This window comes from Oryx dammah, unplaced genomic scaffold (genome assembly GCF_014754425.2).
Source record: "Oryx dammah isolate SB20612 unplaced genomic scaffold, SCBI_Odam_1.1 HiC_scaffold_5, whole genome shotgun sequence".
Lineage (NCBI taxonomy): Eukaryota > Metazoa > Chordata > Mammalia > Artiodactyla > Bovidae > Oryx > Oryx dammah.
This window is the reverse complement of record NW_024070189.1, coordinates 88,182,170-88,203,576: the sequence shown is the minus strand read 5'-3', so window position 1 is coordinate 88,203,576 and position 21,407 is coordinate 88,182,170. Positions and strand designations below refer to the sequence as shown.

At 57.9% G+C, this 21,407-nt stretch overlaps 2 protein-coding genes across 2 annotated transcripts in view; one reads left to right on the top strand and one right to left on the bottom strand.

Annotated features, from left to right (window-relative positions):
* Window positions 1-16,758, top strand: part of AP3D1 (adaptor related protein complex 3 subunit delta 1) — a 33,278-nt gene extending 16,520 nt beyond the window's left edge. The window contains exons 7-32 of the mRNA XM_040241846.1: window positions 233-372; window positions 493-566; window positions 1,585-1,634; window positions 2,520-2,569; window positions 2,660-2,708; window positions 3,388-3,533; window positions 3,606-3,754; window positions 3,842-4,072; window positions 4,213-4,444; window positions 5,226-5,371; window positions 5,745-5,886; window positions 6,306-6,377; window positions 6,907-6,982; window positions 7,224-7,423; window positions 7,671-7,744; window positions 7,935-8,106; window positions 8,451-8,507; window positions 9,004-9,111; window positions 9,280-9,429; window positions 9,600-9,647; window positions 9,791-9,980; window positions 10,112-10,200; window positions 10,309-10,394; window positions 10,917-11,038; window positions 11,141-11,220; window positions 15,645-16,758. Of these exons, the coding sequence (XP_040097780.1) occupies window positions 233-372; window positions 493-566; window positions 1,585-1,634; window positions 2,520-2,569; window positions 2,660-2,708; window positions 3,388-3,533; window positions 3,606-3,754; window positions 3,842-4,072; window positions 4,213-4,444; window positions 5,226-5,371; window positions 5,745-5,886; window positions 6,306-6,377; window positions 6,907-6,982; window positions 7,224-7,423; window positions 7,671-7,744; window positions 7,935-8,106; window positions 8,451-8,507; window positions 9,004-9,111; window positions 9,280-9,429; window positions 9,600-9,647; window positions 9,791-9,980; window positions 10,112-10,200; window positions 10,309-10,394; window positions 10,917-11,038; window positions 11,141-11,220; window positions 15,645-15,740 (3,029 nt within the window). The 3' untranslated portion in view covers window positions 15,741-16,758. The remainder of the gene's footprint in view (window positions 1-232; window positions 373-492; window positions 567-1,584; window positions 1,635-2,519; window positions 2,570-2,659; window positions 2,709-3,387; window positions 3,534-3,605; window positions 3,755-3,841; window positions 4,073-4,212; window positions 4,445-5,225; window positions 5,372-5,744; window positions 5,887-6,305; window positions 6,378-6,906; window positions 6,983-7,223; window positions 7,424-7,670; window positions 7,745-7,934; window positions 8,107-8,450; window positions 8,508-9,003; window positions 9,112-9,279; window positions 9,430-9,599; window positions 9,648-9,790; window positions 9,981-10,111; window positions 10,201-10,308; window positions 10,395-10,916; window positions 11,039-11,140; window positions 11,221-15,644) is intronic.
* Window positions 16,759-18,220: 1,462 nt separating this feature from the next.
* On the bottom strand, window positions 18,221-21,344 carry IZUMO4 (IZUMO family member 4). The gene is made up of 9 exons (XM_040241845.1): window positions 21,110-21,344; window positions 20,939-21,019; window positions 20,738-20,809; window positions 19,883-19,909; window positions 19,710-19,785; window positions 19,511-19,558; window positions 19,412-19,426; window positions 19,059-19,076; window positions 18,221-18,568 (listed from the first exon to the last, which is right to left on the bottom strand). Exons 1-9 carry the CDS (start codon window positions 21,321-21,323, stop codon window positions 18,478-18,480), a joined length of 642 nt encoding a protein of 213 aa, XP_040097779.1. The 5' UTR covers window positions 21,324-21,344; the 3' UTR covers window positions 18,221-18,477.
* Window positions 21,345-21,407: the final 63 nt, after the last annotated feature.

Genomic DNA, 21,407 nt, shown 5'->3' with positions numbered 1-21,407 from the left:
GCTGTTTGTGTTCATTCCTCTCCTGGAGTGACGTTGCTTCTGGGCCGGCAGACCCCACATTCGCTCCTTGGGATGTTGTTTTGTGGGGTGGGTGTCCTGTACCTTGAGTGACTGACTCTCTGGGGACACCCCTCGAGGTGGTTGGGGGGAGCCGTGCCCATAGGCCACAGTGCGTGGGGGGCCACCTGCCTTGGAGGACACCCTGTTACTGATGGGGGCCCTCCCTTCTCAGGAGTCCAGTCGGCAGCAGTCAACGTCATCTGTGAGCTGGCCAGACGCAACCCCAAGAACTACCTTTCCCTTGCCCCGCTCTTTTTCAAGCTCATGACCTCTTCCACCAACAACTGGGTCCTCATTAAGATTATCAAACTGGTAGGTGTTCTCCTGGCCTGCCCCACCCACTGCCAGAGGGCCTCTGGGTGTCCTTGGTGAGGGCCCCAGACCACTGTCCCATCCCTGCTGTGAGTGACCGTCAGCCTCTTCATCCCCTAGTTTGGTGCTCTGACCCCCTTGGAGCCAAGGTTGGGCAAGAAGCTGATCGAGCCTCTCACCAACCTGATCCACAGGTAGGCCTGGGGCCGGTGTGGGAGGGCGCTCTCAGGAGGGATGGGGGGAGTGGCAAGCAGGCCTACAGGTCTGCCATAGCCTGGAGCCATGTCCTTGGGCGCTCCTTTCCCCAGTCTGCAAACAGCCACAATTAGGTCAGTGGGGAGAGCTGTTCTGCTCAGCTCTGGTGCACAGGGGTTCTCACTGGTCGAGTTGAATAGCCTGAGGTGACCATGTCCCCACCCAGTTCTAGAATGTTGTAGGGAACTTGGGGTGCCTGTGGTTGAATCGTGGGGATGGAGCTTCCAAGTGCCAGGAGATCGTGCTCCTGGAATCCCCTGGGAGGTGGCCAATGGCTCAGGACACTGTTGGCTTTGCTATTATTTGTATGTTTATTTGACTGTGACGGGTGTTAGTTGTGGCACTCAGAGTCTTTAGTTGCATAATGTGAACTCTTGTTCACATGGAACTGCATGTTCTAGCATGCAGGATCTAGTTCCCCAACCAGGAATCAAACCTGGGCCCCCCTGTATTGGGAGCATGAAGTCTTAACCGCTGGACCACCAGGGAAGCCCCTGTTGTTGTTTGAAACAAATCATCAGTCATTATGAAGTAGCCATGGTTTTCAAAGCATTCATGTGAGGCCCTCAATCTCGAGACCTGTTTTGTGGCCCGACTCTGGTGGCCCATTCTCTTGACCTTTAGGGGTTTGAACTAAAGCATCACTGAGAATATCAGACGAGTGGGTGGACACATCTGGTGCCTGAGTGACCTGGCAGGGGGGTAGGGTGGGTTGCGACTCTGTGTTCCTCCTGCCAGGTCAGGCCACCTCCCTGTCAGAGTGAAACGAGCTGGTGGGGTCTGGGCTGCTAGAGAGGGCCCTTTGGGGAACTTGGCTTCTCTTCATGGGGTTCACAGAATCAGAAGATGAGTCCTTGGGCTCGGTATTTTCCCTGAGACAGTTCCCTGGGGATCTTGTTGGGGTGAATGGGAGGCAGGCAGCCTCCGTCTTCCCGGCTCCTCTGTTTCCGTCTCCAGCACGTCTGCCATGTCCCTTCTTTACGAGTGTGTCAACACCGTCATCGCAGGTGAGTGCTGGGGTGACCCGCTGTGGATCAGGGTGCTGTCGCCGGCTAGGGGGCTGTTCCCAGGACCTCACCAGCAGGTGCAGACTCCCCTGGAGTTGAGGTTCCCACTTGGCAAGCTGCCTGGCCTGGCCCTGTGGACCTGTCAGCAACTGGACACTGCTGTGGCCAGAACCTTTGCTGCCTCAGGCTCCATTGATAAACGCTGCACCACCACCAGCAAGACCGTCTTCCTGAGCATTCTGGAGCAGGCCTCAGGCTGCTTCTCGTGTGGTGTCCTGTATAGGAGCTGCAGCCAGGAGGGTCCTTGGAGGGTACCTGCATGCCCTCCCCACACAATCTGCTAGAGCCCGTTAGCTGTGGGTCACTTGTCCCTACAGCCCCATTTTCTATAGGTGGGCAGAGGGAGGTGGTGGCCGGAGGATTCAGTGTCTCATTGGCTCTCCCTGCCCGGAGCTTGGGCTGCTCCTCAGAGACCCACAGGCAGCTATAAGTTCAGCAAGGCTCAGGAAGCTGGTCCCGGGCCCACGCTCATGACCACAGCATGGGCCGTGAGTATCACCGAGGATCAGCAACGGTCACAGAGACGAAGGGCGAGCATGGGACTTGGGAGCAGGGGAGGCTGGCCTGGAGAGTGGCCCTTTTGTGTGGGAAGGTCCACAGGGAGGACCGAGGTGGGGCGGGATCGCAGACAGCCCCGACCCTGGCCATGGGCAGAGTGAGTGAGTATGCAGATAGGAGATGGCCTGTTCCATCGCACATCACAGTCAGCAGGTCCCAGGCAGGGTGGCCCATGGGCCTGCCCCCAACAGGGGCCCTGGGTCCCCGGGCACTGTGGTCTGCTCCCCGGGCCAGTCATGTGGGCCCTCACCCAGTGGTCTGTTTCAGTGCTCATCTCCCTGTCATCCGGCATGCCCAACCACAGCGCCAGCATCCAGGTATGTCCCAGGACCCAGGCTCCCCTCCTGGCTCCAGGCCACAACTCCATGTGGGCATAGATGTGACCAGTATTACTCTTCTCTTTGCAGCTCTGCGTTCAGAAATTGAGGATACTGATAGAAGACTCCGATCAGAACTGTGAGTTGCTCATCCCTCCAGGCTCTGCAGGGCCTGGGGGTGCCACTACACATCTGCACAGTGGGCTGGTGTCTCGCTGTATGGCTCAGCCCTTTGCCCATTGAAAGTGTCTTTGAACTCAGCCCTGTGCCCCGCATCCATGGGGAGGCAGGACCTGACTGCAGGGAGGGGTGGGGAGGCTATGGCAGCACAGGGGAGAGGTCAAGGGTGCGCCAAGGCCCAGGAGGAGCAGGCCAGGCATTGGCAGACCTCCCCATGGGCCTGCAGTCTCCTTGGAGGTTAACCAGACAGGCACTCCTGGTGGCACTCCAGATCTGTTGGTTTTGAGCAGAGGTCACCAAATTTTTCCTGGGAAGGGCCAGGGAGTAACTCGGATCAACTCTGCAGGTCGTACGGTCTCTGCCAGGGTAGCATAGAAGTTGCCTGGTGGGTGCTGGCAGGCATGTCACGTGCCAGTGATGCTGCTGTGGATACGGGCTGTGGCTGGACCTGACCTGTGGCCCAGTTGGCTGCCCCTGGCATAGACAGTCGTGTGTTTGGGGTGCTAGAGGTTGGCAGTGAGGGGAGCCTGGTGCCTGGGAGATGTGGCCGACAGTGCCCAGGTGGTTGGGGTGTAGCTGCAGCCTGGCCTCGCCCCTGAACCTCGTACAGGTGTGACAACTGCCCACTGTCTCTGCAGTGAAGTACCTGGGGCTCCTGGCCATGTCCAAGATCCTGAGGACGCACCCCAAGTCTGTGCAGGCTCACAAGGATCTCGTGCTGCAGTGCCTGGACGACAAGGATGAGTCCATCCGCCTGCGGGCCCTCGATCTCCTGTACGGAATGGTGCGTGCCTGCCCTGCTGCCCACACTGCCCCCCTGCCGGCCTGGCCCCTCCCTCACCATCGCTGCCCCCAGGTGTCCAAGAAGAACCTAATGGAGATCGTCAAGAAGCTGATGACCCACGTGGACAAGGCTGAGGGCACGACCTACCGTGACGAGCTGCTCACCAAGATCATCGACATCTGCAGCCAGTCCAACTATCAGCACATCACCAACTTCGAGTGGTGCGGCCTGTGGGCCGGCGGGGCCGGGGGCAGGGTGGTGGGGTGGCGCTGGGGCTGGCGGGGCCCTTCACAGACCCCGTCCCGCAGGTATATCAGCATCCTCGTGGAACTGACGCGGCTGGAGGGCACCCGCCACGGCCACCTCATTGCCGCACAGATGTTGGATGTGGCCATCCGCGTGAAGGCCATCCGCAGGTTTGCCGTGGCACAGATGTCCGCGCTGCTTGACAGTGCCCACCTGGTGGCCAGCAGCCCGCAGCGCAGCGGCATCTGCGAGGTGCTCTACGCGGCTGCCTGGATTTGCGGGGAGTTTTCCGAGTGAGTGGAGGGTGGCCATGGTCTCTTCCTCCAGGTCCCCTCCCTGAGCCCCAGCGCCAGGTGGGGGATCACAGCGGGTGGCAGGAGCCTGGGACACGGAGCTGTTGGGGTGGCTACTCACCAGCCCTCCCATCCCCCAGACACCTGCAGGAGCCCCAGCAGACACTGGAGGCCATGCTGCGGCCCAAGGTCACCACACTGCCTGGACACATCCAGGCGGTATACGTGCAGAACGTGGTCAAGCTGTATGCGGCCATCTTGCAGCAAAAGGAGCAGGCGGCAGATGCGTCCGCAGCCCAGGAGGTCACCCAGCTCCTGGTGGAGCGGCTGCCACAGTTTGTGCAGAGTGCGGACCTGGAGGTCCAGGAGCGGGTGAGAGCAGTGGCTCGTCCATCTGAGGGCAGTTCAAAGGGGGGCCCTTTTGTGGTTCCTCATTCTTGGCCGGGGGCAGGGCTGGCCAGTTTGGAGCTCCTGTGCTGGGGAGGCCCCAGGTGGTCCCATAGGAGCAGCCTGGCGGGGGTCAGTGGGGATGGGAGACGGTGAGGGAGCAGGAGGCCGTGGAATGTGAGTGGTCAGCCCGAGGGAGATGCAACAAAGGTGACCGCGGATCCTGGTGGGTGCCAACAGGAAGGGTGGAGGAGAGCTGGTTCACGGGAGCTTGGAGTGGCAGCTGCGCACTGGTGGCCTGGCAGCCTGTTTCATGAGCCCTACGGTAATGCAGGCCCTAGTGGTCTCTGCAGTTGTGGTCAGGTGTTGGGCATGAGCTTGTCTGTCGGCTGAGGGCCGCGAGCCCGGGTTGGCTGTGGTCACATCCCTGGAACCGAGAGAAGGCACCCTGGTGCCTCCCAGAGGTCGGGGGCCATGTTCTTGGAGCAGTTGCCCAATGGGGTGGCACACCCTTCAGCCCCGTAACCCTTTATCTTGCTCAGAACCCAGTTTCTGTCACTAATTCTGAAGGAGATGGCAACAGGTCTGTGTTTTTCTGGCTAGGCCCCATGGCCAAGTAGCTCCTCATAGAGCCTTCCAGACATTCTCAGCCAGGCTCTAGTCAGGAGCAGCGAGGTGTCTGTGTGTGCTGTGCCCTGTAAAGGCTGAGTGGCCTTCAGGGCCGGTCCTCCGGGGCCCCCTCCTGACTCCTCTGGGGCCCCCGCAGGCATCCTGCATCTTGCAGCTGGTCAAGCACGTGCAGAAGCTTCAGGCCAAGGACGTGCCGGTGGCAGAGGAAGTGAGTGCCCTCTTTGCCGGGGAACTGAACCCGGTGGCTCCCAAGGCACAGAAGAAGGTTCCAGTCCCTGAAGGGTAAGTGTGCGGCCATTAGAGGACCTGGGGCCAGGTGGCATGAGGGCCCCCCCAGGCTTCTGTCCAGCTAGTAGTGGTGGAGGGAACAGAAGGACATTCCCTGAGATCAGGAGGCCAACTCCTCACACAGACAGTGCAGGGTGCTTGGCTGCTTCTCTGGGGTTCTGCTGTCCCCACCCTGGTGCCGTCCCTGAGAAGGTAAGTGGGCGGTCCTTGCCTGTCGACCTTGGGGTAGTCAAGCTCCACCGTCCTTGGTCTGTCCTCTCTGCCCACGGCCGCTGCCTGGCCTTCATGTCCTGGTCTCCAAGGGGACAGCACTGTCCAGGGCCGGGCCTGCAAGCCAGAGCCACCATGTGACCCCTGTGTCCCACAGCCTGGACCTGGATGCCTGGATTAACGAGCCACTCTCGGACAGCGAGTCTGAGGATGAGAAGCCCAAGGCCATGTTCCAGGACGAGGAACAGCGACACACCAAGCCACGGGCGCCCGAGGCAGACGAGCAGGAGCTGGCCCGGGTGAGGCAGGGCGGTCGCTCTGGCCTGTGGCCCATGCCCCTCCGAGCAGACCTTGGGTGGGCTTGTTCTCTTGGGCCAGAGCTCCCCAGGGAGAGCCGTGGGTCCTGACCGTTGCGCTTTTGGGTGTGGGGCCTGGGGACGACGTGCGGACTTGGGTATGAGATGTGCATCGTTCCCTCCTCTGCTCCTCCCCTGCAGGGGCCATCCCCGTGCCCCAGCCATGGAGCTCCCGGGTGGTCCCACTGGCTGCCCCTCTCCACCCCTCCCCATGCTGGCTTCCCTCTCTGTTGGTCCAAAGCCAACAGTGAAAGTGGCGAGGGGTCCTGTCCCCTAGGTCTGGTTCGTGCAGGTGGTCTGGGAGGGTGCAGGGCGAGTGCTCCGCACACCCACTGATGTGCTCACTGAATCCTGTCCCGCAGCGCCGCGAGGCCCGCAGGCAAGAGCAGGCCAACAACCCGTTCTACATCAAGAGTTCCCCGTCCCCGCAGAAGGTAAGGCTGGACTCCTTGTTCTGGAGGAACGGGCCAGGGCCCCATCTGCTCTCCATCCCTGGGCTGTGTGAGGCTGTCAGCAGGACCAGGGGCAGGACCACAAGGGCCCCCAGTAGCAATAAGTGGGGAACAAGTTCTGCGTGGTTGAGCTCAGGCTCCTCTGCCTTAGCGGGAAGCAAGTGAGCACAAGGGACATGGGGTTTTTGCAGGCGCCACTGCCACCATCTGTCCCCCTCCAGCCAGCAGACCTATCGGCTGCCTTGGGCTCCCCCAGGGAGACATGGCTCCACATGTGTCAGGCTTGCTGATGCCCGCTTTCCAGAGGCAGGAAGCCCTGTGTTTCTGCGCTTCCAAAGTATGACTTTCAACTTGAAAAAAGATTCAAATGAAAAAACGGGCAAGTCTTGCTCCCGTCTTATACTCCCCGCACTGACAGACCTGCCCCTCTCCATGAGCCCTGCTCTGCAGCTTCAGCGTCATGCTGGGCCCTCTGCCCTGCGTGGTGACCGGCCTTGCTGTCTCCCCACAGCGGTATCAGGACACGCCAGGCGTGGAGCACATCCCCGTGGTGCAGATTGACCTCTCGGTGCCCTTGAAGGTGCCAGGCAAGTGTCTGCGTGGGGTGAGGGTGTTGCAGACCAGCTTCAGACCTGCCTCAGCTCTGGCTGTCCAGCCAGCATCCTCCCTCCCAGTCCCCTGCCAGCAGGGGGCGTGTACAGAGGTCCCTAGGTCCAGCCCCACACCGCCCTGGGCCCCCTGTCTGCATCCCAGTAGTCAGGGCAGTGCCCCCAGGTAGGGGCAGGGCGTGGCTCTCAGGCTGTGGGGTGAGCACCCACGTCCCAGCAGGGATGCCCCTATCGGACCAGTACGTGAAGCTGGAGGAAGAGAGGCGGCACCGGCAACGGCTGGAGAAGGATAAACGGAAGAAGAAGAAGCGGGAGCGCGAGCGCCGGGGCACACGGCGTCACAGCTCGCTGCACACGGAGAGTGACGAGGACATTGCACCTGCCCAGCGTGTGGACATTGTCACCGAGGAGATGCCTGAGGTCAGTTGCCTGCCCCGCCCCACCCCCGGGCCCCTGGTTAGCTCTGCCCTTTTTTGCGATGTGAGCACGTCCTGCACTTCTGTTTCATTAACTGTGGGATCCACTGCTCACGCTGAGCGCCAGGCCCCAGAGCAGATGCTCTCATGGGTGTGGACCTGCTGGTTTGTCTCTGAGAGGGAGGTGGGGGCCCAGTGGGGTTGTGGAGAGGGTGGGTTGATCCAGACACAGCATTCCTGTCATCCCTCAGAACGCCCTGCCCAGTGACGAGGACGACAAAGATCCCAATGACCCTTACAGGGCCCTGGACATCGACCTGGATAAGTAAGTACTGGGAGTAAGGCCAGGGCAGCTGCCCATGGGGCTGGACGTGGCCTGGGTTCCCCACATTGTGGTCCCTCCCCCTGTCCTCTCTCGATTGCTCAGCATGGCCTGGGGTAAGGGTCCCGGCAGCAGAGTGAGCTACTTCCCTCCAGGCCTCATCCCAGGCCACTCATCCTGTGACCACCCCCAGGCCCCTAGCTGATAGTGAGAAGCTGCCTGTCCAGAAACACAGAAACGCTGAGACCTCCAAGTCCCCTGAGAAAGAGGATGTCCCCCTCGTGGAGAAGAAGAGCAAGAAACCCAAGAAGAAGGAGAAGAAGCACAAGGAGAAGGAGCGGGAGAAGAAGAAGAAGGTGGAGAAGGTGAGAGGCCAGGCTCACTTGTCTTATCAGACGGGGTGGGGCAGGGATGTCCTGGGCTGTCAACCTCCCTTCCCCCATAGTTTGCATGTCCTGCACGTGGAGGGAGGGTTCGGCAGAGCTACCACACACAGGTTGTGTTACTTCGCTCCAGAGCAACACGACTTTGCCGGGTTGTGTGGTTCCAGTAGGTGCCTGGACCCATGGCAAGAGAGCTGGAGTCACCCCTGGCTCCCAGCGCACTCAGGTCCTGTGGGGCATAGTGTCCTATGCCTGTCAGGGCAGCCATGCCTTCTCAGGGCCGGTCCAGCTTCTCCAGCTAAAGGCCTGTGTTCCTGTGGTTTCAGGGTGAGGACTTGGACTTCTGGCTGTCTACTACACCACCTGCTGCCACACCAGCCCCGGTAAGAGCCTGGTTGTGACTTGTGCTGACTGCAAGTGCTCCTCAGCTGGACACCCATGCTTTTCACCCTTGGATAGCTTACAGGCATTAAGGGGCCCCCACTCACTGGGGACAGAGGGATGTGGGGTGATCTCAGGTAGACCAGCCAGGTCTATGCTGGCTTAGTCCCATGCTCAGGGTCTTGTGCAGGCAATGGTTTCATGGTGGGTTCTTGTCTCAGAGCCAGGCAGCAGCCTTGGGCAGCAGCTTCGTTTCTGTGTCTGGGGCCTGGTGGCTCCGGGGTCTTCTGGATCAGTGCTAGCCAGCCTCATGCCAGGCCTCCTCTCCTGTCTGCTGGCCACCAGCACTTGGAGGGGGAGCCATACACCGTCAGGAGGGAGGCTCATCAGGGCAGGGTATTCCAGGGCAAGGCAGGTCAGGGGGCGCAGGACTCCCCATCCTGGGCCTCGGCTGCCTTTGAAGTCCCCCACCACCAACCCCGGCCTGGCCCCCCATAGGAAGAGCTGGAGGTGAACACCACAGTCACTGTCCTGCAGAAGGGGCAGGAGGAGCCCCGGGGAGAGGAACAGGACGCCGATGAGGACAGGGAGCAGGACCTGGAGAAGGTGGGGGCGCGTGTGCGGGTGCTGGGCTGGGGGCGGCGCTCCCTCACTGCTGGGGCTCCTAACAGCAGTCTCCTGTTGCCAAGCTCGCTGGGTCCTAATCGCGCTGTGCTGTTGGGCTGTGGCTCGTCAGAGGAGCGCAGGGCTGACTCAAGCCTGTTCCTGCTCCAGAAACCCTCCAAGCACAAGAAGAAGAAACACAAGAAAGACAAGGAGGAGCGGCCCAAGGACAAGAGGAAGTCCAAGAAGAAGGTGCTGCCGACGGACGAGGAGGCTGCTGAGCCCGTGGAGAACGGCACACTGGATGAGGAGCCCCTCCCGGTGAGGGTCCTCCCAACCCAGCCGGTGCTGGAAGCCTCTGGGACGTGGGGTCTCCCTGTCCCCTGTTCTCACACTCCTGATGTTTCCTGAGTTGGGGGGCCCCAGCAACCCTCACCATCACTCTCAGGTCCTCACTGCCCGGAGCTGACATGTTTCTCTTTTGTCCACAGCCCATGTCCAGCTATACCCTTCTGGCTGAAAATTCTTACATCAAGATGGTAAGCGAAGCTTGACTTTCAGGAGGTGGGGCCATGAGTGCTTGAGGCTCAGGGCTCCTTTCTCTGGACATGAGGGGGTGCCCACACTCTCTAGGCATGGGGTCCCCAGTGGCTCCCCACTGACCCTGGGTCCTGCTCTACAGACGTACGACGTGCAGGGCAGCCTACAGAAGGACAGCCAGGTCACAGTCTCCGTGGTCCTGGAGAACCAGAGCGACAGCTTTCTCAAGAGCATGGAGCTCAATGTGCTGGACTCACTCAATGCCCGGCTGGCCCGGCCCGAGGGCTCCTCGGTCCACGATGGTGTCCCCGTGCCTTTCCAGCTGCCTCCTGGTGAGTGAGCCTGGCTCAGCGGCCTGGGACAGCAGTGCTGGGGACAGACCCTGGCAGCCTTAACTCCCTGCCACCTGCCCAGGTCACGGCATCCTGCACTGCTCCTCAGGCCCATGTCTTGCCCGCACCAGGTATTTCCAACGAGGCCCAATTTGTGTTCACCATTCAGAGCATCGTCATGGCCCAGAAGCTCAAGGGGACCCTGTCTTTCATTGCCAAGGTATGGGGCGGGGTGCCCCAAGGGTCAGTCATGCACCCGAGCTCGAAGGCCCTGCCCCGCACCCCCTCGCCCTGCGCCCCCTCACCCTGCACCCCCTCTACCCCACAGAACGATGAAGGCTCAACCCACGAGAAGCTTGACTTCAAACTGCACTTCACCTGCACCTCGTACCTGGTCACCACACCGTGCTACAGGTGCGCTGCCCTCCCTCCTGCCCCCAGCTCCCCGCTTTCCTACCGGGGGGGCTCCAGACCTGAGGAGAGGATGTGGGCGCGGTGTCAGGTGACCGGCTGGCACCTCAGGCTCAGCACATCCCCAGCAGCCCAAACAACAGGCCTGGCATCACTCCCTGGACCGGACCCTGGACTCCAGACCCAGAACATGGACAGGGCTGGGTCCTCCTGAGGCCTTGCACAGTCGCATGCGGATGGCTGCCCTCCCCTGTGGGCACACTTGGTTGTCCTTCTCGCACATCTGCATCCTAACCTCCCGTTCACACCAGGACCCCTATTACATTGCATTGGGGTTCTGTCACCAAACCCAGTCACATTCCCACGGCCTGGGTGTCAGGGCTGAAACTTAGAGGCTTTGGGGACACTGTTCAGGTGTTGACTTCTTACAGGGCCAGTGCAGACCCTGAGCCACAGGCCCTCAGAGGAGGCGCCCACCCCCGGGCGGTGCCCCCTGTTGCCACCCTTTCTCTGTCCTTCCCACAGCGATGCCTTTGCCAAGTTGCTGGAGTCTGGGGACCTGAGCATGAGCTCGATCAAGGTGGATGGCATTAGTATGTCCTTCCATAACCTCTTGGCAAAGATCTGTTTTCATCACCGTTTTTCTGGTAAGACTGGACATAGCTGATAGACTGCTTGGCCTTCTTGCCGCGCACGGGGCTCCCCCACTGCCTGGGGCTGGCCCAGCCTCACATCACCCTCTCTTGCAGTTGTGGAGCGAGTGGACTCCTGCGCCTCCATGTACAGCCGCTCCATCCAGGGCCACCACGTCTGCCTCCTGGTGAAGAAGGTGAGCCCTCAGGGTCTGGAGGGCCTGCCCAGCTTCACCACTGTCCTCCAGCGGAGCTGCTCTGCTCTGAGCTCAGTCTGAGATGATTTTGCTGAAGGCTCTGACCCTGTGCTCCTGAGCAGTGTCGGCCTTTACTCCGCCTGGCCCGTTCCCTCCTTGTGTATCTCCTGGAAGAGGTCATGTTTAGTCTGTGTTTCTTCTGGCATATTATTGTAGAATTCAAGGAAAGCATCTGGGTCTGGGGATTTCTTTTCTGAAAAGTTTTTATCTACAAGTTCAGTTTCTTTTTTTTTATAACTGCTTTATTTTTTAAAAGTTTATTTTTGGTTGCTCCAGGTCTTTGTTGCTGCAGGCTTTCTCTAGTTGCAGTGAGCAGGGGCTACGCTCTAGTTTTGGTGCAAGGGCTTCTCATTGCCTGGCTTCTCTTGTTGAGGAGCACGGACTCTAGGCACACAGGCTTAGTTGCCCCTCATCATCTGGGATCTTCCCAGACCAGGGATGGAATCTGTGTTCTCTGCATTGGCAGGTGGAGTCCTATCCACTGGACCACCAGGAAAATCCTGTTTCTTTCTTTGATACTTTTAGGGTTCCTTCCTTTGTCTGTTTCTTACGGTGTGAGTTTCAGTAGTTTGTAGTCTTCAAAGAAGTGGTTGGTTTCATCTGGATTATGGAGGTGATGGTGGATCAAGTCATCTGGTTCTTTTCCTTTTAGTATCTGAGGGATCAGTGGTGATAAGCTTTCATTGCTGATATTGGTAATTGTCTCCTCTCCTTTTTCTTGGTTATCTTGGCTAGAAGGCTTATTTATCCGTTTTGGAAGATCAGTTTAGTAGCCAATTTTTTTGAAGAGTTGGGGAATTCCTTGGAGGTCCAGTGGTTAGAACTCTGCACTTCCACTGCCAGGCACTGGGTTTGATTCCTGGTTCGGGAAATGAGATCCCACAAGCAATGGCAATGCAATGCATGTGTGATCAGTTGTGTTCTGCTCTTTGCAACCCCTTGGGCTGCAGCCCATGAGGCTCCTCTGCCCATGGGGTTCTCCCGGCAAGAATGCTGGAGTGGGTTGCCATGCCCTTCTCCAGGGGATCTTCCCAACCCAGGGATCGAACCCAGGTGTCCTGTGTCTCCTGCACTGGCGGGTGGGTTCTTGACCACTGAGCCATTTGGGAAGTCTCCACAAGCAATGAGGTGTAGCCAAAAAAATAATAATAATTTTACTGAATATTGCTGCATATCTCTTTATTTCTGCCTGCTTTGGATTTATTTTGCTCTTTTGCAAATATATAAGGTGAAAACTTAGACCTTTCCAACAGGCCTGTCTCTTCTAATAAAGTTTTTAATGTTAGGAAGTTTTCTCTAATACTTCTTTAGCTGAACCCCACAGGATTTTATGATTCATTTCCATGTGTATACAGTTCCAAATACTTTCTAATTTCTATCACTACCTCCTCACTGACCTGTGGACTTACTTCTAATCATTGGGAGAGTTCCCTGTTGCTTCCTGGCCCTTGGTTTCTGGTGTGACCTCTCTGGACAGCTGTTCTGTAGGTGTTGCTGCGATACGTGTGTTACCCAGATCCTGCTGGTTGACTGTTTTTGATTCTTCTAGATCCTTGTAGATTTTCTCTCTGCCAGTCCTCCACAAGTGAGCAGGGAACATGAAGCCAGTGGTGGTCAGCTGGTCTACTGACTGTGGGCCATTAGAATCGTGGGTCTGGGCAAGTGGATCCCCTCACCAGTTGGTGTGTTCGTCTCTGTCCTGTGCTGTGTCTTTGGTCTGAAGTCCACTTTGTCTGGTGTCAGTACAGCCATTCTGTGTGTGTGTGTCTGTGTGTGTGTGTGTTTTAATAACGTTTATTTATTTACTTGGGCTTCCCTGATAGGTCAGTTGGAAAGAATCTGCCTGCAATGTATAGGAGACCCCGGTTGGACTCCTGGGTTGGGAAGATCTCCTGGAAAAGGGGATAGGCTTACCTACTCCAGTATTCTTGGGCTTCCCTTGTGGCTCAGCTGGTAAAGAATCCACCTACAGTGTGGGAGACCTAGATTTGATCCCTGTGTTGGGAAGATCTCCTGGAAAAGGGAAAGCCTACCCACTCGAATATTCTGGCTTGGAGAATTCCATGGACTGTACAGTCCATGGTGTCACAGAGTCAGACACGACTGAGGGACTTTCACTTCACATTTATTTACTTACTTGTAGCACTGCTGGGTCTTTGTTGCTGCATGGGCCATTCTCTAGTTGTGGCACATGGGCTTGATTGCCCCTCAGCATGTGGGATCTTTCCAGACCAGGGATGGAACCCATGTCCTCTGCCTTGGCAGGCAGATTCTTTACCACTGAGCTACCAGGGAAGCCCTCTTGCTCTGATTTGGTCTGTGCTTATGTGGCAAATCCTTTGTGGTAAACCTGCCTTTATCCTTGTATTGGAAAGGATTTCTTATGGATACCGTGTCCTTATTCATTCTGTCAGTCTCTTTCAGTTGTATTGTTCAGAGCATTGTGCTTAAAGTATTACTGATATTTTTGGGTTTGTCTTGCAGTTAGTTTGTTCCCTGTGTCTTTTCTTTCATCCTTCTGCTCTCGCCTTCTGTGGCATATGTGAGCGTTACCAGTGTCTCACGTTTATATGTTAACAGAGTCTCTGTGTGTCTGGAGCTGTGGGGACTATATCCCCACCCTTGGTGTTCAAAGTCTACTTGGAGCTCAACATGAAAACCTCACACTTGCTTACCCTTGACCCTCCCCCTATATAGGAGGTGGTCTCAGGTTTTGCCTCTGCAGACACTGAAGGTACCTTTCTTCAGTGCACTATAGCTTTACAGATTCCAGAGACCTCAGGAGACAAGACAGCCTCATCTGCTCACCTGCCTGCCTACTGTTTCTGTCGCTTTCACTGCTCATTCCACCCTTTCTTCTGCCTCATTTCTCTCTGTCTAAAGAACTTTAGATCAGGTCTATTGGCTGTGTGAGTTCTCTCAGTTTCCTTAATCCGATCATTCTTTGTTTTACTGTTTGTCAAGGCTGTTTTTGTTGAGTATAGAATTTTTGCTTTGCTGTTCTTTTTCTCACACAGTGCTTCAGAACTAGGCCATTTCCTTTTGGAATCTCGGTTTCCAACAGGGAATGTTTTCCCTTTATGAAGAAATGCATTGTTTCCCCCTGGCTGTTTCAGGTTTTCCTTTGTTCTTGGTTTTAGCAGTTTGTGACATGTCTTGGTATTGACTTCTTTTCTGCTGACACAACCCTCCATCCACGTGGCATCAGTAAAGCTGTTGGGAACGTAGGGAATTGAAACGGCTGCAGGGCCTCCCTTCCAGCATCTGCTCCTGCCAATCCCTGGGGCTCTGGGCCCCGCACTGTGTCTGGACCCCTGACCCTGCCCTTTTCTCATTGCGTGCTGCCGAGATTAGAAATGAGGGGTTCGAGTGTGCTTTCACTGGACTTAAACTCTAGTGATATTTCCACTCATCTTGCACAACCTTTACCAGAGGGGTTCCCTGGAAGGGGACCTAGGTGCTGTTAATAGTGTGGAGTCTGTTGAATGTGCTGATCTGTGCGTTTCTGTCTTTTGCACAACTAAGTTCTCAGCTATGATTTTAAGTACCTTTTTAGCACTGCTTTCTCTGTCTTCTCTGTCTCCGGTCCCTGTGATGTGAATCTTTGCTACTTCACCCACCTCCACCTCCTTTCCACTGGTCTGTTCAGATTGGATCCTTTCCATTAATCTCTTGTCAGGGTCATAGACTCTTCTGTCATGCAAGTTCTGTTGTGTGCAGCTGGTATATTCCAGTCTAGAAGTTCCCTGGGTTGATCTTTATTTCTTCCTTTTCTTTGCTGAGATGTTGTGTTCTCCTGCTTGCTTCAGGGATGTATGTGATTGCTGATGGGAGGTTCTTGGAATCACTACTTTAAAGACTGTCAGGTGATTCTGACATCCATCTCTTCTCCGTGGGTATTTGTGGGTTGTCTTTTCCACGTGAGCTAAGATTTCCGTGGTCTTGGAGTGCCGAATGATTTTGGAAGTTTTGAATTGGAGTCTGTGGGCCTTCTTCACACCTGTGGAGAAGGTTGGCACTCAGGTTCCATCTGCAGGACATCTGGTGCTACACTCAGCTGTTCCCTGTGCCCCTGAGGGGCTGGGCCAGGCGGGGGCTGTGTGTCCTTTGCAGGGCTGGGATCTCTGCCTTGGCCAGAGCATCAGTCCTGAGCCCCTGCGGTTCTGGCCTCTCCAGGTCCTACAGCTCCTCCCATGGGGCGTGGGAGATATGGGGTGTGGTGTGCCTGCTCTGTCCTACCTGGAGCCCCTCTTCTTGGTTATCAAACACCCCAGAATAGGAGAGGGTTATCAGAGCACCCTGAAGTAGGAGAGGATGTCCAGAGGGTGGTGCCTCTTGAGTGCTGGCTGTCGTTTCCCTAACAGGGTGAAAAGTCGGTGTCAGTGGATGGGAAGTGCAGCGACCCCACGCTGCTGAGCAACCTGCTGGAGGAAATGAAGGAGACGCTGGCCACGTGCTGAGTGCCACTTGCCACAGGAGGGTGGCCATGTGCTGCACACACTGAGTCCAGCCAGGAGTTGACCAAGTCCACCATCGTCCACTGTGTAGACCTCGCAGTTTACGTTACGTTGATTTACCTTGTCATCTTTTTTACTTTGCTTCTCTCTACTCTCTGGCGAGCAGCAGCCCTTTCCAGTCCCCAAGCCAGCCAGGGCTCCTCTGGCTGGAGCGGACTGTGCCTATGGCCATGGGCTGCCCGAGGGTGAGCGTGACCGCTGTCGAGGCCAGGACCTGGCGGGGGCTGGATGGGGACCAGACAGAGTGGCACGTCTCACTTCTGTCAAGTCGTCCGAATCCCACGAGTTCCCAGATCCCTGCCCACAGGCCCTGGGAGTGGAGGCCAGGCCAGCTGCTCGAGGGAGACATTCCTCTTCATCCCACACCGAGGGGCACGTCCTCCCCAGGACACACGATGGGGCAGAGTCTTGCAGGCTGCCGTCCGTCACATCCTGTTTGTTCCACCACCGTGTCCTGTGTATCCGCTGAGGGGAGTGCCCGGCAGGGATCCAGGGCCTTGGCCTCTGCACCCAGCTGGGTGCTATGGTGAGTGGTGGAGAGCTACAGCTCTGGCTCCCTTGTCGTCACTGGATGCTCTGCAGGTCTGTGTCTGCACCTGTGGAAGGCCCGGGCCTGGCCCTGTTTCCTTGCTGGGAAGCACATGGGTCCGGGGGTGGCTGGGCCCCTGAGATGCGCATCAGGGGCAGGGGGGACCCCAGCCCACCCCCGTGAGACTGAACTTTCCTCAAAGATGATGGTCCTCAATGACATTTTAACTTCTTTTGATGAAAACTGTCACTTTAGCATGTAGAGTAACCTATTACAGAATCCTGTGCAGTGATTCTAGAATCTCTAAATTGTATGATGTGTTATATAAGAATTTATTTGCTATCGACATTCCCGTGTAAAGGAGAGACATATCATGCTGCTGTAATGATTTTGTGTCAAGATGATCCAATAAACTTGCGAAACAGGCGTTTATCCATTGGGTCTCTTGCCTTTGGCAATGTATGCCCTGAGTAGGGGATTCTCCCCCAGTGTGGGGGGTCAGCATACAGCCAGACTTCTGGAGAGTCTTGCAGCACTCGGGGTCAGAGGCGGGCCACAGGGCACCCTTGTACAGGTTGAATTGTGAAGCTAGGTCGCCCCTGCCCTTCTGCCTGTACCTCTTACCCCTCCGGAGGGGTGTGGTCTTCTGGGCTCCTGGGCCCCAGCGGTAACAGCAAGGAGACACCTGATACCCATCCCCTCACAGGACTCCACGGGGCCCAGCAACTGCTGTCCCTTTCCAGGGAACCCCTCTGGTAAAGGTTGTGCAGGATGAGTGGAAATACCACTAAAGGTTAAGTGCAATGAAAGCACACTCGAACCCCTCATTTCTAATCTTGGCAGCACGCAATGAGAAGAGGGCAGGGACAGGGGTCCAGACACAGTGCGGGTCCCAGAGCCCCAAGGATTGGCAGGAGCAGATGCTGGAAGAGAGGCCCTGCCGCTGTCTCAATTCCCTATGTTCGCGACAGCCATACTGATGCCACGTGGATGGAGGGTTGTGTCAGCAGACAGCCCAGATCACCTCTAACCTGAAACCCAAAACGGGGGCAGTTGCAGAGCCCTGCACAAAGGCCCCTCAGTGGCCCCCGGGTCATTGGCTCATCCTGCTACAGTGTGTGGGTCCAGTTCAGGTCCTGGGTGTCTGAGAGCTCCCCAGTCTTCCACTCACCAGTCCCCTGACCTCAGTCCGTGCTCCTGGGCAAGTGGAGGCTAGTAGTCCATCAGTGAAACCTCAGCTGGAAGGCACCTCCTCCCCGAGCAGAGGCCCCTTACCTGAGTAGGGAGGTTGGCAGCCACTCAGGCCAGGAAGGGCTCAGCCCAGGACTCCAAGAACTGCCAGACTTGCCATGGTGTGCTTCCATCCCCGCCCATCTGCTGGACCGAAGCTGAGCCCTGGATCGAGCCAGTTTGGGCCTGTCCTTTCACAGCCCACGTGGGGCATCTGAGAAAGAAGCCAGGCCATGGTGGTGACAGCAGGTGCCATGGTGCAGCTGATGTGACAGGAGCCCCAGGACGCACCGAAGCTGGCCCTGGTTTTTACCAAACAGCCTCCCCTTGAGTCATCCGAAGAGCCAGTTGCCCTGAAGGCTGGTTGTGTGCGGCCCACCAGGTACTTTTTTTTCCTGTGCTGGTTCTTTGTTGCTGTGCACAGGCTACTCTCTAGTTGCGGTGCACGCACCCTAGGGCATGCAGGCTTCAGCAGTTGCAGCACGTGGGCTTAGTTGCGTGTGGCATGTGGGCTCTAGTTCCTTGATCAGGGATATAATGGTTATCCCCTGAATTGGCAGGCGGATTCTTAACCACTGGACATTTCCAGTCCCTGGGAAGCGCCCCCTGCACCTGGCACACACCTCGCTTGGGTCCCAGCCCACAGCCCCAACAAGGACAGCTCTGGGAGGAGAAACATCAGGGATGTTTAATTATTCCATCACATGGCTGCGATCCTGCCCACATCTATGCTGCGCTATATACAAAGTCATCTATCTCCCATCCCCTCCTCCCGGCCCTGGCCTGGCCCGGCCTGGCCCCGGGCTCCAAGGTGGGTGGGGGCCCCCAGGCAGCAGTAGGCCTGGCCAAGCCAGTCCAGTGGAATTCTGGCCCCGCACCGTGGCGCGATGGGTCTGGCCGGTCTGGCCGGCCGGGCCGCCCTCAGTGCTGCGTCAGGCACTCGGAGGCGTTTTCCAGAGTCAGGTTGGCCAGATGTGGGGGCTCCAGACACGTGAAGCTTGGTGATATCAAGCTGCAAGAAGATGAGGCGCCCCAGTCCTTCCTCTCCTGCCCTGCCTCGTCCTCCCTGGCAGACCTCTGCTGGGGCCCAGGCCCCTCGTCCCAGCGGGGGCATGTAGCAGGGCTCCAGAGAGACCCTCGAGCTGGGCTTAGACACCAGTGGGGTCACACCCAACACTCTCAGGACAGGGTCTGTGAAGGGAGCAGGGTGGGGCGGGGGCGGGAGGGGCTGGAGTTTTGACCTCTGGCTTAGGCAGAGCCCGCCCAGGTCCCTGCAGCTTCCGCCCACTGGGTCACTCACAAGGCTGGAGTGGTTCTGTGCCTCCAGGCGAGGAGGAGGGGAGCTCATGTTTATTCATGGCGTGATTGCATGGATGTGATTGCCGAGGTGACATCCTGCCTGGCTGCACCCATCCCATACAATGCCCTGTCTGCCCCCACTGACCTCGAAAAGTCCACACACTGCCCACACTCCCAGGAGGATGGGTCTAGGGGGACCTTACCTTGTATTGGTGTCCATTCTGAAATACATGACAGGGCTCTGGTTAGCTCCGAGCTTTGGGGGTAAGGCTGTGCCTGTGTTCCTCAGGCCCCTCCATGGGGGCACATGTTCACCAGAGGTGCCCTCACCAGCTCTGACAACAGCCCCACCACCCACCTGGGGCAGGGGTAGGGCCTGGGTCTGTGGGGACCCCCAAACCAGGATGTACACCCTTGTGCCAGCTGAGCTCAGAGACCCTGGGAGGTAGAGGCTCGGTCTCCAGCACCAGGGCCAGGTGCTGTCTCCTGTGGCTGCCTGGGCACATACTTACCAGTGAGGGCACACACACATTGCCCTTGGGGAGAGGGGACTTACTTGTGCCACTTATTTCTACAACGACAGCAGTTTTGGAGTCAGGGGCCAAGTGGCCTCAATCAGGATCCCCTCGCCCTGTGCCCAGCTGCCCCCACTCACATGTACTGGAGGAGGCCCTGCACTGCTCTCTCCCACTGAGCTGACGACCTGCAGGAACACAGGCATGGACACTCAGGGGCCAGCTGCAGGGCTCCCCTTCCCCTTACCCAGGTGATGAGGGGCCCCTTCAGGGAGAGAGCCTGGGACCCTGTGGGCAGGGGCCTCTCAGCACAGGCAGCTGCCCGAGCCTTAGCCCTACTCGCAGTTGTAGCCAAAGCAGACGACGTGCGAATCTGTGCAGTTGGTGCAGGAGATGGTCTCGTACTGGAAGATGCCTGCAACACACCAGAGGTTCTGCGGGCTCCCCTCACCCTCAGCCTTGGAGGCCCCAGCTGCTGCAGCACCCCACAGCCAGGACCAAGGCTCACTCACCACAGTGACGCTGACAGTCGATGCGGCCTGTGGTAGGGCAAGGACACAGATGGTGCCTTATTAGGCCTGGCCTGTTCGCCTGTTCCTCCCCAGCCCCCACCTTCCAGGCTGCCCAAGGTTCAGCCCCTGTCCACTGGCCACTTAAGTGGGCCCCAGCCTTGTTGTTGTCTGTGTTGCAGCATGTGGGATATAGTTCATGACCAGGAATCTAACCTGGGCCCCCTGCATTAGAAGCACGAAGTCTTAGTCACTGGACCACCAGGGAAGTCCCATTGTTTATTGTCGTTCAGTCACGAAGTCATGTCCGACACTTTGTGACCCCATGGACTGTAGCATGTCAGGCTCCAGGGCTTCTCCAAGCGAGAATACTGGAGTGGGTTGCCATTTCCTTCTCCGGGGGTTCTTCCCGACCCAGGGATCAAACCAGTGTCCCCTGCATTGGCAGGTAGGTTCTTTACCACTGAGCCACGAGGGAGTCCCCGGCCCCAGCCTGGGATGGAGCAAACCAGATGGGAGGGTGGCAGCAAAGCTCTGAGGCCTCCAGGGACCCATAGGGGAGGTGGCAGGGATAGGTGGGATATATCTGTCCATCAAGGTGTCCTGTTGGTGCCCACTGGATGAAACTGTTACCCCTGCAGAGAGCGGCCCTTCTTCCCCACCCCACTCCCAGTGGCCTTTCTGAGTCCTGACACCTGACTGCACCACGCTAGACTCCCCGTTCACATTACTCCAGCCTGAGCCACACCCTGACCAGACTCTGGCCTGTAAGGAGACTGAAATACTCCCATGACCCTCGGTCCTCAGGGCTTGGGCAGCATCCTCCCCGCTGCCCCGCCAGCCCTCTCCTTTGCTCACTTTCGATGATGGCATTCTGGATGAGGTGCACCTGCTCCCGGAAGATAGCTCGCAGCTCGCTGGGGAAATACCCTGATAAGAGGAGGCGGAGAGGGGGCTGTCAGCCTCCGGCGGTCAGCCTCAAGCGGCGGGTGGACTTTAAATGTCTGGGGGCTGTTGGGCTCTGCTTCATTTTCCAGCCCTCGGCGGTAGGCCCCTCACCCGGGAAGTACATCTTTCCCTGGTACAGCTGATCCATCCTCTGGTACACGGCGTTCGCCACTTGGTTCAGCTTCTCCCGGGCTGGGGGCGGGAGAAGGAGGCGTGTGAGCCGCCTGGGTCCGGGGTCTGGCTGGGCCGGGGGCTCCGCCCGTGCAGGACCGCCGCACTCACTGATCTCCGCGGGGATGGCCAGGTGCAGCTCCTTCATTGTGTCCTGGCTCCAGTCGCTCAGCAGAGAGCCCGACACGGGGATGTCGCCCACCCACCAGGACTTGAGGTTCACGTGATGGCGGTAGAAGGAAAACTTATCCGAGAAGTTACCATGGCAGTGCAAGCAGCCGCGGGCCAGCGCTGCTGTCAGGCCCAGGCACAGCAGCAGGGCCATGGCCCGCCCCCGCCCGCCGCCGACCAACCGTCGGCGCCTCCCGCGCCACTCCCTCGTCCGCCGTGCACCAACCAACGGCCCCCC

Coding starts and splice junctions, on each gene's coding strand:
- IZUMO4 (XM_040241845.1), bottom strand. CDS start 21,323: ATGGCCCTGCTGCTGTGCCTGGGCCTGACAGCAGCGCTGGCCCGCGGC. Junction 21,020..21,109: donor GGCCATCCCCGCGGAGATCA/GTGAGTGCGGCG, acceptor TCCCGCCCCCAG/CCCGGGAGAAGCTGAACCAA. Junction 19,559..19,709: donor TGCTTTGGCTACAACTGCGA/GTAGGGCTAAGG, acceptor GTGTTCCTGCAG/GTCGTCAGCTCAGTGGGAGA.